Raw genomic sequence first — 12,480 nt, forward strand, 5'->3', positions numbered from 1 at the left:
AAGAAGTGTCTTCTTTCCCTCCGCAGCCCGCTTCTAAAAGATACTCCCCCCCCCCACCACCAATTAGCCTCCATCTAGCCGCCAGCTTATTGAGCGGTCCCTAACGAAAAACATCTATCAAGTCAAGTCCATTTGCAAACTCTGAGGGGGGAAAATATTGCATCGAGTGATCGAGCCAATCTAAATAAACAGTACCCCCCCCCCCCCCCTCTACCCTGCGCTGAGGGGCGCGGAGCTGGCCCTCGACGGGGCCCGGAGCTGTGGAGAGGACAGGCGGAGCACGGAATCCTGCGGTCAGTGGCCTGGAACGGCACCTCCACCCGTTCCACCGAGCGCTCCGGCAGGAGAACGGAGTCTTTTCTTCACGCGGGGGTGTGATTCATTGGACTGGCGCTCAACTCAAACACAGGAGTGCTCAGAGTCGGCCAGGTGGAAAATGGTCATCCCCGAAACAGTGATTACACTTTAGAACGAGACTACAGGAGAACGCTGCAATCTGAGGATCCATTAAAGCTAGTCTGCGTGAACCCTGACCCCGCGCCTATGGGACTGCTCTACCCCTGACGGATGGAGGAATTGGCTCAAGGTTAAACACACTTATTTAGAAAACCCAGACATTTGAAATATTGGCCTCGCTTTCCCGAGGGAAGGAACATCAATCAAAGGGTTGACTAACACGTCTGACAAGTGGAAAATGTGTGGAAATGTCAAATACCTCAAAACGTTTAGCTACAAGAGCGAGATAATGTCTAATTTGCCAAGAAATCGAACATCTGGCACACCAAAAGAAACGATCATGAAAACGTTGATCATTCATATTTTCGTTTTTTTTGGTTGGGGGAATGTGCGACGGCCGAGAGAGAAGAACACTGCAGTATTCAACAGGAAACCGGGCTGTACAAGAGGCCACTGTGGTGTCGCTGGGCCCAGTGGCTCAGAGTCATCTCTTCAGCAGAGCGCCACAGATCAGAGAGGGAGGGCAGCGGCTTGGTCATGGCACATGACATCATACAAAAGAGCTCGACAAACAATGGCGCTCAAAGAAGTGGCCTCAGACCAAGGCACTCGACAAAGCGGGGAGCATGGACGACACGCCGCCGGTGGCTTTGTTTTCTTCATGCCTTTGAACAGGCTAATTGCAGGTTTGCATGAGCGTGGCTGAAAGCAGTATTTGATGTAGCAACACGTGAACTCCTTGCCAGCTCATTTTGAAAAGAGACAGCACGTCAGAGCGAGCGTGTCGCAGGGATGGGCTGAAGCCTGCCTCGTCGGCGGAGCGCAGGACTGGAAAGAATCTGCTGAAAATCCATTTTCCACAGGAGCATCCCAGGGTGCCATTGTACTTGGGACGGTTGGACGGTGTGATTACACTTGATGACTGGTGTCACTGGAGGAGCCCGCCGTCAACACGCGGGGGCACGGATCGGGAGGGGAGGGAGGGAGGGAGGGAGGGGGTGATGGGGCAGAGCTACAGAGTGCCATTGTGGGGGCCCGGCTGGGGACGTGCCATGCTGTCTCTGGCAGGGAGGAGAGAGACATGAGGTCAGCAGGAAAATATCCACTCACACGGACACGGGCCGTCCAAGGAGGGCTGGTGGGAGACTGAATGAGAGGAGAGCCTTTAATCAAAGTGCCAGCCAAGAAAGGCCTCAATTTGCAGGGAAGGTCTTTAGAGCAACAGAAACTCCCGAGATCAAAACAAGGTCTAGACCTCGTGTTTTCCCCCGGCGAATTCCTGTCCACACCGACGGTGTCGTAAAACCAATATCTCCATCCACAAGAGAACGCACAAGCCATTTTAAAGCCTGCACAGTAGGCAGCGGTACACAGGTCGTCAAACGCCACAGGTCATAGGGAGCCTGCGTTGATGGGTTTCCCCTCGAATGGCAAAAACATCATGGCGGTGTGCTGATGGAAGTAACGCAGGTACTAAATGTAATTTATCATTGGTAGTCTCCATTGTTTATAGGAATCTGCACATGCGCTGTATGTGAAACAGCAATGTGCAAGTCGAGGTCTTTGTCGTTGTTTTGAAAAAAAACAATGGTACTCTGGTCCCAAGGAATCCACAGAAAACTGAGTTTTGAAGTAAGTGTGCTGATTAGCAAGCAAAACGTTTCAAGAAAGTAACAATTATACATGATGACGATGAATTCGAAGTACACATCATTACAGCATTAGTCAATGATTGACTTGAGTCGATAAATTCCAACAAACAACAGTATCAGGAAGACTCCTAAATAGCTCTGTAGGGCAGCCAAGACGGGCAGATTAGTTTATCAGCCAATTAGGGTTAGATATTGATCAGGAGTCTCTGATCTTTGATGGTTGCAGATCTACAGGATCCAGGTGAATTATCTGATTACTTATCTTAATTATTACTTAACTTAATTATCTGAACTAATTATCTGAAACCAAATTAACGAACTCTGCGAATGGCAAAAGGCTTGAAAAAGGTTGAACACCCTTATAACCCCTATATAATCCAGCCCTCTGAGTAGAAACAGTATTATGTTAATCCTTGGTCTGCCCTATCTGGAAAATGCTTAAAGGCAACCTAACGCATCAAAGTCAACACAAACAACGACTTGTCATCTTTAGTCAGGGTCTGCATTTCCACATGCAGGAAACATACACACCACCACCCCTACACACCCCCACCCCCACACACCTCTCCACCACCAGCTGCAGCTGGGTCTTGGAGTTCTTGATCTTGTTCTGGGCCTCCACGTTCAGCATGTCCGCCGTGTTCTGCCCGTTGATCTCCAGGATGATGTCACCGGGCTGCAGGGCCGCCTGCTCCGCCTTGCTGCCCCCGTTGACCTGCCGGAGGGGAGAGCAGAGAGGATTGAGCCCCGGCTAGCAGCAGCAGCTAGCGCCGCGAGGCGCCGGCTCACGTAGCGCCTTCGGGCTCAGACAGCAGAGATGTCTCGACGCCACTGCTCAGCATGCTTCCCTCAGGGGCGTTAAGGTGCTGCTAATGAGGGAGGACCAGAAGGCTAGGTGACGAATCGAAGGTGGTGAACTTGCTCTTAATTCCTCTATACTTAATAAAGAGAGGTATAATTTGTTATAATTGTATAATCCCCAGTAGTTAAGAGAGTTAAGGTCGGTCATCAAAGCGACTAGAGTCGCTCACCATCTTCTGCAAAAGACTCAAGACTCAAGGCACTTATTGTATGTTGTACGTCCTTGCACTTAAAAATAGTACTTAGCATTGGGTAGCATCTGATCCTAGCTATCTTTGTTGTATACGGGGAATGGGTTATCCTAGCAATTGGTAGTGCTTGGCACTTGGTTCTATGAATATCTTTACTGTACCGAAGGCAATACATTGTTTCTCCTTCTTCTGACAAATGTACTTGTAAGTGATGTAAGTTGCTTTGGATAAACGTCTGCTAAATGCCCCGACTGTAAAGGTGAGTTGAGGCAGACGCCGCTGCCGCCACGCTCAGCGAACGCCTGAGGACCCTGGGAGCTCCTGTCGACGGCGGAGCTCAGGACCCCCTAGGAGAGAGGCCATTAGTGAGACAGCACCTCGCCGCCGCCGCCCCCCCCCCTCCCCCCCCCCGCTTTGACCTCTCCCCCTGCGCATCACGTGTCAAAGTCGCCGCCTGCACTAGAGGAAATTCATCAAAACAGACCTGAGAATGTCAGCCCAGCCTGTCCTGCAGCCGTAAACACACGGCGTCGAAACGGAGTCAGAGTGCAGTCTCTCGGACATTCCATCAGAACATAAACAGGCATTCACCAATAACAACCCTGCTCTGCATTCCTCCATCTACAGTCTGCTTTTAATTGTGCAAAAGACAAAAGCGATAATTAAAAAAAAAAAAAAAAAGACAGCCTTGCCAAAAGGGGGAAAGCAGAGAAGGACGGTCCCCGGAACGCTTGTGATTCCCCAGAGCCCAGGGGCAGATGTCCTGGTGTCTGTGGGCCCGCTTGAGGGCAATTAATCGTTGCTGTGGGGACGGACAATAATGCGTTCCTTTGCCAATCAGGTGACGCCCGGCTTCACAGCGGCTAAAGGACTGGTCGTTTCTTTTAATGGTTCTACTTTCTGCTCCAGCGCCTGTACGCCCCACTGCCACCGGCCACCGAGGGGGGGCCAGTCGCCCGAGGTCCACGAGGAACTACAGTGGGCTGGGAGAGGCGTCTCTGTGCCAAGGGCCGACCTCTTCAGCTGGCCCCGGGCCGATGGGGGCGACGGGGGGAGAGGGGGGGGAGAGGGGGGGGGGTGGAGACTCATACCGCATCTCCAACGGAGAGTTACAAACTGCCCCCATTTACAAGCCCTACACCTCAGTTTGAACCGCTTCTGAAGCGGACCTCGAAGCCCTGGGTGGTTTGAAACCAGGCTCCTTCTGTTAACTCACCTCAAGGAAACTAGATCTGGGTCTTTTATCCCGGTGATGAACGGTGTCTTTAACATCAGCGGTCGAGTGGGGAGAGGGGAGAGGGGGGAGGGGGGAGGGAGGGGGGGGGTTGCGGGGGCACCAGTAATGTCTTTGAGGTGAACGGGGTCAGAAGGTCGTTCGATGTGCGGCATTGGTACCCGGCCCATGTTTTGACATTAGCGAGTCAAACGGAGGGAAAGCCCGGGCTGAACGGGTGAAGGAGGGCCAGGATGGGCAGTGGGCAGGTCACATTCCCTGGCATCCAAGGCTTCCTGGCGACATTTCCTCTCCTCCAGCTCCCTGTTCCCTTCCCATAACGGTTAATAAGCATGCAACAGCGCGCTTAAAACACGCACGGACGCACGTGTACAAACATGCACACTGGCACATGCCGCGCAGAGGAAAAACTAAAACAAACCAGTGTGTGTGTGCGTGTAGACACACACGCACACAAACAATACAGGAGGAAAAACAAACACACACACACACTGTAATCACAAGTTTCCTCCTTATGTATTTCCCTTCCATTCCACCCCGACTACCTCGGGCGTTAAGGAAACGGTTGCGGAGCAGCGCCTGATAAAAACAAAAGGCCGAGAGCAGACCTCCAGGGGGGCTGGGGGGGGGTAAGGGTAAGTCGTCCACTCGTTACAGCCTGGGAGCTTAACCCCGGAGAAACAAGAGGATGCAGAGGTGGCGATGTGGGAGGAGTTCGTCTGTTGGGGGGGGGTGGGGGGGAGGGGGGGGGGGGGGGGTGCTTGTACCTTGGATACTGTGATGGCCTTCTTAAAGTCCCTGCCCCCGTAGATCCTGAAACCCCACGGAGAAGGTCCCGTCAGGCTGACCGTCAGTGCCATCCGCCTGGAGGGTCCGCACGCGCTCCGTCTAAATCCTGCAGGGGGGGGAAAGTAGACGGAGGAATGAGTATCATTACAGTGTGTGAGCGAGGGGGGCCGTGCGTGTGTGTCAGTGTGTCAGGTGCACAGAGGCACACGCCGTCCATCACAGGCTCAACGCGTCCTGAGCTGCAGGCCTCCCCGTGAGGGGTTGTGTGACCACATCAAAAGGCAAGGATGGGAGGACTCTAACCAGAGACACGTGACTGATACTAAGCGCACGCCGAGCCAGCGCTACATTGGAAGCAAATGCCATCTCTGGTCCGAAAGAGGAGAGCGAGAAGTTGCGTTCCCGCGGCACACAGCATGCCCCACTGCAGTCAATGTGGCCAGAGAATGATCGTAATGTCCCTTATAATTATTCTAAGAGTAATATGCTTGGCAGCACAAGTCGCTGCTCTGACTTCCCTCCGGAGGTTATTTTGACTGTAAATACAGAGGACACGGACAGCCCAGAGAAGTTCCCACAACAAAGAACCGCCACAACAGGGGATGTCAAGGCTCTGTTGTGCTGCAGCGCTTCTGTCATATCAATTGAATGCAGCTTCCAAGAATGGCGTGACAATACCTTTCCACATTTCTCGAAATCCCACCATCTCACACACACACACACACACACACACACACACACACACACACACACACACACACACACACACACACACACACACACACACACACACACACACACACACACACACACACACACACACACACACACACACACACGATGGTAATTCATGGTTCAAGGCTATTTCCATGGCTGTGGATGCAGCAGACCTCCTGGAGCCCTTTAAATTAGTCCAACTATGTTTAGCTTAAGCCGCGGGCCTTAGAGAGGAGGTCCCAGGATCTCCTCAGAGGGAAATAGTCTCTTCCCCATTCTGCCTCGGCAAGTGCAATATATCACAACAACCAATGAGGGCTGAGGTTGCAGGGAACGATGCAAAGTGGTACGCTGGTGGTGATAATGGTGGTGGGCACACTGGCGTTTAGGTCTTCAGCAGCAGGCATCCTGTGTTATTATGGGATTTATGAGCGCTGTTTATCAGATTCAGAGGTCTGGCCCGTCTCGGAAGATCGTGCACAGTTTACATATTTAGAGTCAATTAATTCAGTGGTTCCCAAACTTTTATTAAATACCGTAATTTATATCAAAAAACTCTTGGAAAACACTGCAGCAATGCATTAAACTGTTTTGATTTGTAATGATAATGTTCAGGGAATATAAACATCCAGGCTAAATGAAGATGTTGTCGTGGGCATTGGGAGTTATGTGAAGACACACTGCTCAGTGTGCATCCCCACGGGCTAGCCTGCATATGTTGCACATATAGGCAGGATCATTCAGGAATCAGGCCTGAATAGGAACTTTGTTGAGATGTTCTTTGAGGGAGAACGCAGTGTACAGCGGGTTTGGCAGCTGAAGAGCTCACAGAAATGTTAAATAAGGTTGAAACTAACTGTGCGACCACAACATTTCTGGAAGCCCTGGCCAAGTTGTTTTTCAATCTGTGAGCTGCAGTGTATGATCTAGTTCACCCAGCCACAGGCCTGCAGCACGTTGAGCGTGTTTCAACACAGGAGCCTCTTTGGACACCAGACCGAGTGACAGGCTTGGAGTGATCGAGGGCAAGAGAAGACAAGTGGTACAAACCCTGGCCGACACATTCTCCAACGTCACTGACGTTGTTTTGCACGTTTGCGTTTTTTTTTGTTGCTGCCCATTCATTCCAATAACCTTAACCAAAACAAAGAAAAATTTAAAAAAAAAAATTCTAGCTATTATTCCAGACTGTTTATTAACTGCTCAAAGTTCTAAAACAAAAATCGGTCAGCAGTTTATGTAAAGTGCCATCAAAATATCAAGTGTTTAAAGCTCATTAGGGGAAACAAGTGCAGACAATCCCCGCCACGCCCACCACCACCACCACCAAGACCCTCCCACCACCCCTTACCCAGCACCCCTTCCCTCCCGAAACACTGGCCTACTGAGTAACACATGCTCCCATACCGTGTTCAGTACAGCCGGCTAAGACCTCCTTTCTTGTTAGCAGTCTGCTCCAATCAGCACAGGTGCTGCTGCTGGCCTCCCTGTGATTGGCTGGTAATGGCTGCCGACCTCTATCCTGCCTCAAGTGCCCCCAGCGTCTGAGTTCTCCGATGACCTTCCACAGCCCAGGAGCATCCCTTTAACCCAGTGGGACAGCACTCGGCTAACTAGCGGCCTCATGCTACTCCTCTCAGGATCGTAAAGAGGTTGCCAGCTGATAGGTGATTTTGACAGGCGAGTGAAAGTAAACGGTGACCTGACACGTCCCCGACAGCCAACCTGAAAATAATGAGGGTATTGTAGACTGTTTGAGGCTTCAAAGTTCTCTCTTGTGAACTCTCTGACCAGTCTTGTTACGTAATACAACTTAATGGACCAATAAAATCCAAGAGACACTATCACCAGCTTTCCGTGACAATCCTTTCAGCAATAAACTGAAGCCGAGAAAAGTGCGGGGGTTATTACCGTTTTTCATGCGGATCAGGAAAGTATCAGAGCAGCATGGTGAAGGTGCAACATAATATATGAGAATTTAATGTTAATGAATCCCACTGGAAGACACCAGCACGAGTCAGATACACAGGAGGAGGGGGGGGGGGGGGGCACCAAGGGGAGCTGAACTATGCAATGGAATGCATATTGGAACTACGTGTCACACCATGATAAAGCATGGCGATATGATTATTGTGCCGGGAATTGTATCAGCTCATTATATTTATGAGGTAGTCAGGGTAGAACTAGGGCATATGCCATCCTGTAGACACACACACTTTTCATGAGGCACTGTATTTGGTATCGGTTATGTACTGTTGCCCTCTGTCACACTTGGATCAGGATACACAACCTTGTTTTACACTAAATGCTTCAGCTATTATTTCAGTGGCTTAGCGTCATCTCTGACAAAAGAGAGAGAAAGCATGTCCACCCTGCAGTGACTAACCTGTAGGGCTACGGCCCTGAATCATCAGACACGTCATGGCTTGGACATCTAGGTCACTATCTGAACTGCTCTTACTTCGACACACTGACAACCTTCAGCTCCAACACACTCACCTTCAACCTAAAAGATCGGTTTTGTTGACTGCCTGAAACTTGCCAAAACAAGTTTCTTGAACTTTTCTTGAAGTTCAATTACAAAAAAGGGCAGTATGACATCATCATCATCAGCATCATCATCCCACCCTGTTGATACTTGAGTCTTAATGTCAACACATCATCATTCAATCAAGTAGGAGCTGCGCCTCTCTTAGGAACACCCCACCTGTGTGTTATTTCAGTGGGTGGACCGGACTCATGCTGTACTGTGGAGCAGTGGGTCGGGTATTGTGGGGTATCGTGGGGGGCCGTGGGGGGCCATGGGGGGGGCCGTCCCACAGTGGCTCCACTTGCATGCGTTAATTGTTGGCACTTGGTTAAGCGAACGTCTCCTACATTTAGACGCCAGCAGGGAGGCTGCTGAACACGGGACTATGATGATGACGCACAAAGCAGAGAGGCTTCGTGACGAAGAGGCCCGGCCCCTCTTGTTCATACTGCAGAGCCTCAACTTTTCCTTAGCAAGGACTGAGAAGAAAAATAAAAAGAATGAAGTGAGGAATATGGCAGCCATCTCTGATCCCACCCCTTCCTCCCACTCATCCCACCCCTTCTTCCCACTCATCCTCTCGTCCTCTGGGTGAAATGAGAAACACACCCGGGAGATGAAACAGGAAAAGCCGACGTCTTACCAACCAAAGAGAAACGTATCCAACTACCACCTCCTCCTTCTCCTCCCCTCCTCCCCCCCCCCCCCCGGCCGCCACCGCTTTGAGGAGGAATATGGATGTTATCATCCCCGTCTTTAACGACACATCTGGAGGCCACAAGGAGGGCTGACTGTGCCTAATATGGACAATCCCTCTCTCCGTTCCGGACTGAGCTACATCATGATGTGGCACGCTCAAGATGTCTCTCGGCCTCTCTACATCAAATCAGACGGGATACTTTCAGGAGCACGGCGTAATGAATCCTCAAGTGAACCTGCTACAGCGCTGGTGGTTGGAGGAGGCTGTGCACTCTGTGCACAGCCTCCCCACAGAGGGTGTGCGTCCAGTATGTACCTGCTGGACACACACCCTCTGAATAGAAAGACAGGAATGTTTTAGAGAGCCTCTCCCCTTGATCAAGCATGACCTCAGTAGTATTTGTTGCATTCTCCATTCTCACACTCAGAGGTAGAATATGATCGCGATCACCAAGGTGATCAGAAACATGGCATGAACATAAACATGCATTACTAATTAGAAGCAGAGCCAAAAGGGCGTTGGTTGGTATAGAAGTGCCGTGACTAAGACCTGAACCCGTGGGCAGTGGCAGAACAATCGTCCTGACAAGCATCGACTGAGCCATCAGTTCCGTGGCCCCTCCTTTCAAAAAGGGGGAAAGCACAACGCTGCAAACAGCCATAAACTTAGAGACAATTCTGCTTTAAAAATTCTTGCATAACCACATTGTGAGAACAGAAACATACACGTTAAGGCAACATAATAGACCGAATCTAAATTCCTCTGCTGCTCAGCAACCGTGTGGAAGCACCTGTCCATCGTGGAGTGACCGCTAGTGTGTGACGACATGGGAACACTGGCCCCACTTGTCTCCCTCAGCATCCTCATCTGGATATCATGTTACGGTGGCTCACACCAGCCCTGCTCCCTGGCAATCAGGCCTTCCACCACATCCTCCTCCGCCCACACCCCCAGAGGAGCGATGGGGAGGACAGTTCCTCCACCTCCACTCCACTCAAGCTCCTCCTCCACTCCACTCCACCCGAGCTCCTAACACGCATGTTCATCCAAGCTCCCACCTCGTTCATCGTGAGACGCGGTTCAATTCAGCCTCACGGTTTGTGTTTTACTTTCTAGTGGCAAACATGGTGTCCAGTGGGTCAGATGCCAGACAAAACACTGTTATTCCGCAAGGCCTCAGAACTAGTTCCTCAAGACACAAGGGTTGGTATACTGACCACAACTTGACACTAGGTAAACCTGCTGATACCCCTTCCTGCACTGATCAATAAACCATCCCTCAAGAGAAAAAGACACCAGTCCCCAGCCTCAACTGAATACATCTGAGGGAAACGAGCTACAAGGAAACGCAGAGGGAACAAAACAGGGATTAGAATTCAACTTCAAGGCAACTGTCAAACGAGTTAAGGCAAACATGTTGGCTGGTTTCCTATTGGGCTCTGAAAGGCCAACGCTTTGTCATGCTGTCCCAAATGACACGGGACTTTTTTTTTGGTGAGGGTTGTGCGGTTTACTTCTGGAAGGTCTGAAGCACAGGGACACGTTCATGGAAACAGCGTCGGGAGAACAATGATGCATGCAGCGGAGCAGCACGTGAAACACAGCAGGGGGTGATGACAATGGAGAGGTACGTAAACACCGCTCATGAGGATAGTAGTCCAACGTGAGGTTACACCGGGACTGTTCGAGAGTAAACAAATAACAACCTACCGCGGAGCACCTTAAGCGGGAATTTGGTTATTTATCCCAACGTCATTGAGGACTACACGGCAAGTCCGTGTGACTCCAGTGGAGGAGTCAGGTCAACAACACTTGACCCCTGAACCCGCTTTTATAAAGAGCTTATCACTCACCAAACATATCAGCCATTGTTAGTCTTTTCTAAGTTTTAGAGGTGACCTGATGGAATGGAACCGTCTAGACTCTTGACACTGAAGAAAAATACATTCCTCAAGCAGTACTGGCATGAACTTGAACCATAATGACCGACTGCATTTAGAGAAAGCTCTCTGAGCACACCACTTTATGGACTATGGCTAAAAAGTAAAACTGCATGCCAGATGAACCCAAATCTCTGATATGACCATACACTCACAGAATGTGCACTTCTCTGCGGTGACAGGAGACAGTGCGTTCAGTGGTTGTGACAGACCCACTGATGTACTGTAGGAGCCACTGATGTACTTTAGGAACCATGTTCAAACTGACTGCTGTGACAGACCCACAGATGTACTGTAGGAACCACTGATGTACTTTAGGAACCATGTTCAAACTGACTGCTGTGACAGACCCACTGATGTAGGCTACTGTAGGAACCTTGTTCAGACTGCTGCCGCCGACTGAACATTGATCCTTCAGTACATCAGCTTGTGTAAGTTGTATAGCTGTTTACTAGTTATGTGGTTCATGCATGCATACATACATACATACATACATACATACATTCATACATACGTGTATGAAACATACATTTTGTTTACAAACAAAAGCGATTTTAGTTTATAAACTTATTTTAGGAAAATCGGTACATTCATTTGATTAAAAAAAGAGGCGAAATTGGTGCCAATGATTTGATATACATTTAGATACGTCAATCCAAGTATGTTAAAGTATAAATGAAATAAAATAAATGATTCGCTTACTTACCAAGAGGGGAACAGTATCGAGCAGACACCTGCGGTACCACAACGCTCAGAGCCTCCGGTCAAAGCAGCGACAATTCAGCTCAAAACACAATATCGTAGACGCTCAAACGCCTGCCCGGACCGGTGATGGTATCCAAAAACTCCCGTTACTAATTCGTCCGACAACACTGGGTTTGTCTGTCTGTGGATCTCCAACTTTAGATAATGTGCTGAAGCGCCGTGGGGGACGGTGGTGGTTCCTCTGGTCTGCTCGGGTAGGAATGAGTCTGTGACCACCTGCGGAGCCTCAGAGGGGGACGTGCTGACCGCGCCACGTGCTGTGATCACAATACAGGCTGACGGAGAGCAGCTCGCATGAAGGTGGAGGTGGGTGGAGGCAAAGGGGAGGAGACCGACGTCTGGGTGATAATTGAGTCATTTATAGACGCGCTAGTCGAGTTTCAGTCTGCATTATACAAGTGCGCCCTCTTCACACAGTGCATCGTATTGCACAATGGTAAACGAGCGCTTTTCTAACCAGTGGTCACTCAAAGCGCTTACAGTAGCCTACGATTAAAATTGCCTTTTCTTTTAAATGATAAATTAACTTGATTTATTTTGTTTTTGCTGTCATACATAGTTTATAGCATTTTGATACATTTCGTTCACACAATAGGCAGCATTATCAAACCATTCCACATAAAGGGAACTTACGTCAAATCCATT

General features: G+C 49.8%; 1 protein-coding gene across 1 annotated transcript in view; it reads right to left on the reverse strand.

The window, feature by feature from the left end:
- pdlim2 (PDZ and LIM domain 2 (mystique)) overlaps positions 1 to 12,062 on the reverse strand; it is a 29,995-nt gene extending 17,933 nt beyond the window's left edge. Inside the window, exons 1-3 of the mRNA XM_084467582.1 lie at positions 11,777 to 12,062; positions 5,162 to 5,289; positions 2,672 to 2,823 (exon numbers count right to left, since the gene is read on the reverse strand). Coding sequence (XP_084323708.1) covers positions 2,672 to 2,823; positions 5,162 to 5,254 — 245 coding nt within the window. The 5' untranslated portion in view covers positions 5,255 to 5,289; positions 11,777 to 12,062. The remainder of the gene's footprint in view (positions 1 to 2,671; positions 2,824 to 5,161; positions 5,290 to 11,776) is intronic.
- Between the last annotated feature and the right edge of the window lie 418 nt (positions 12,063 to 12,480).

This window comes from Micromesistius poutassou (genome assembly GCF_964030765.1).
Source record: "Micromesistius poutassou genome assembly, chromosome: 5".
Classification (NCBI taxonomy): domain Eukaryota; kingdom Metazoa; phylum Chordata; class Actinopteri; order Gadiformes; family Gadidae; genus Micromesistius; species Micromesistius poutassou.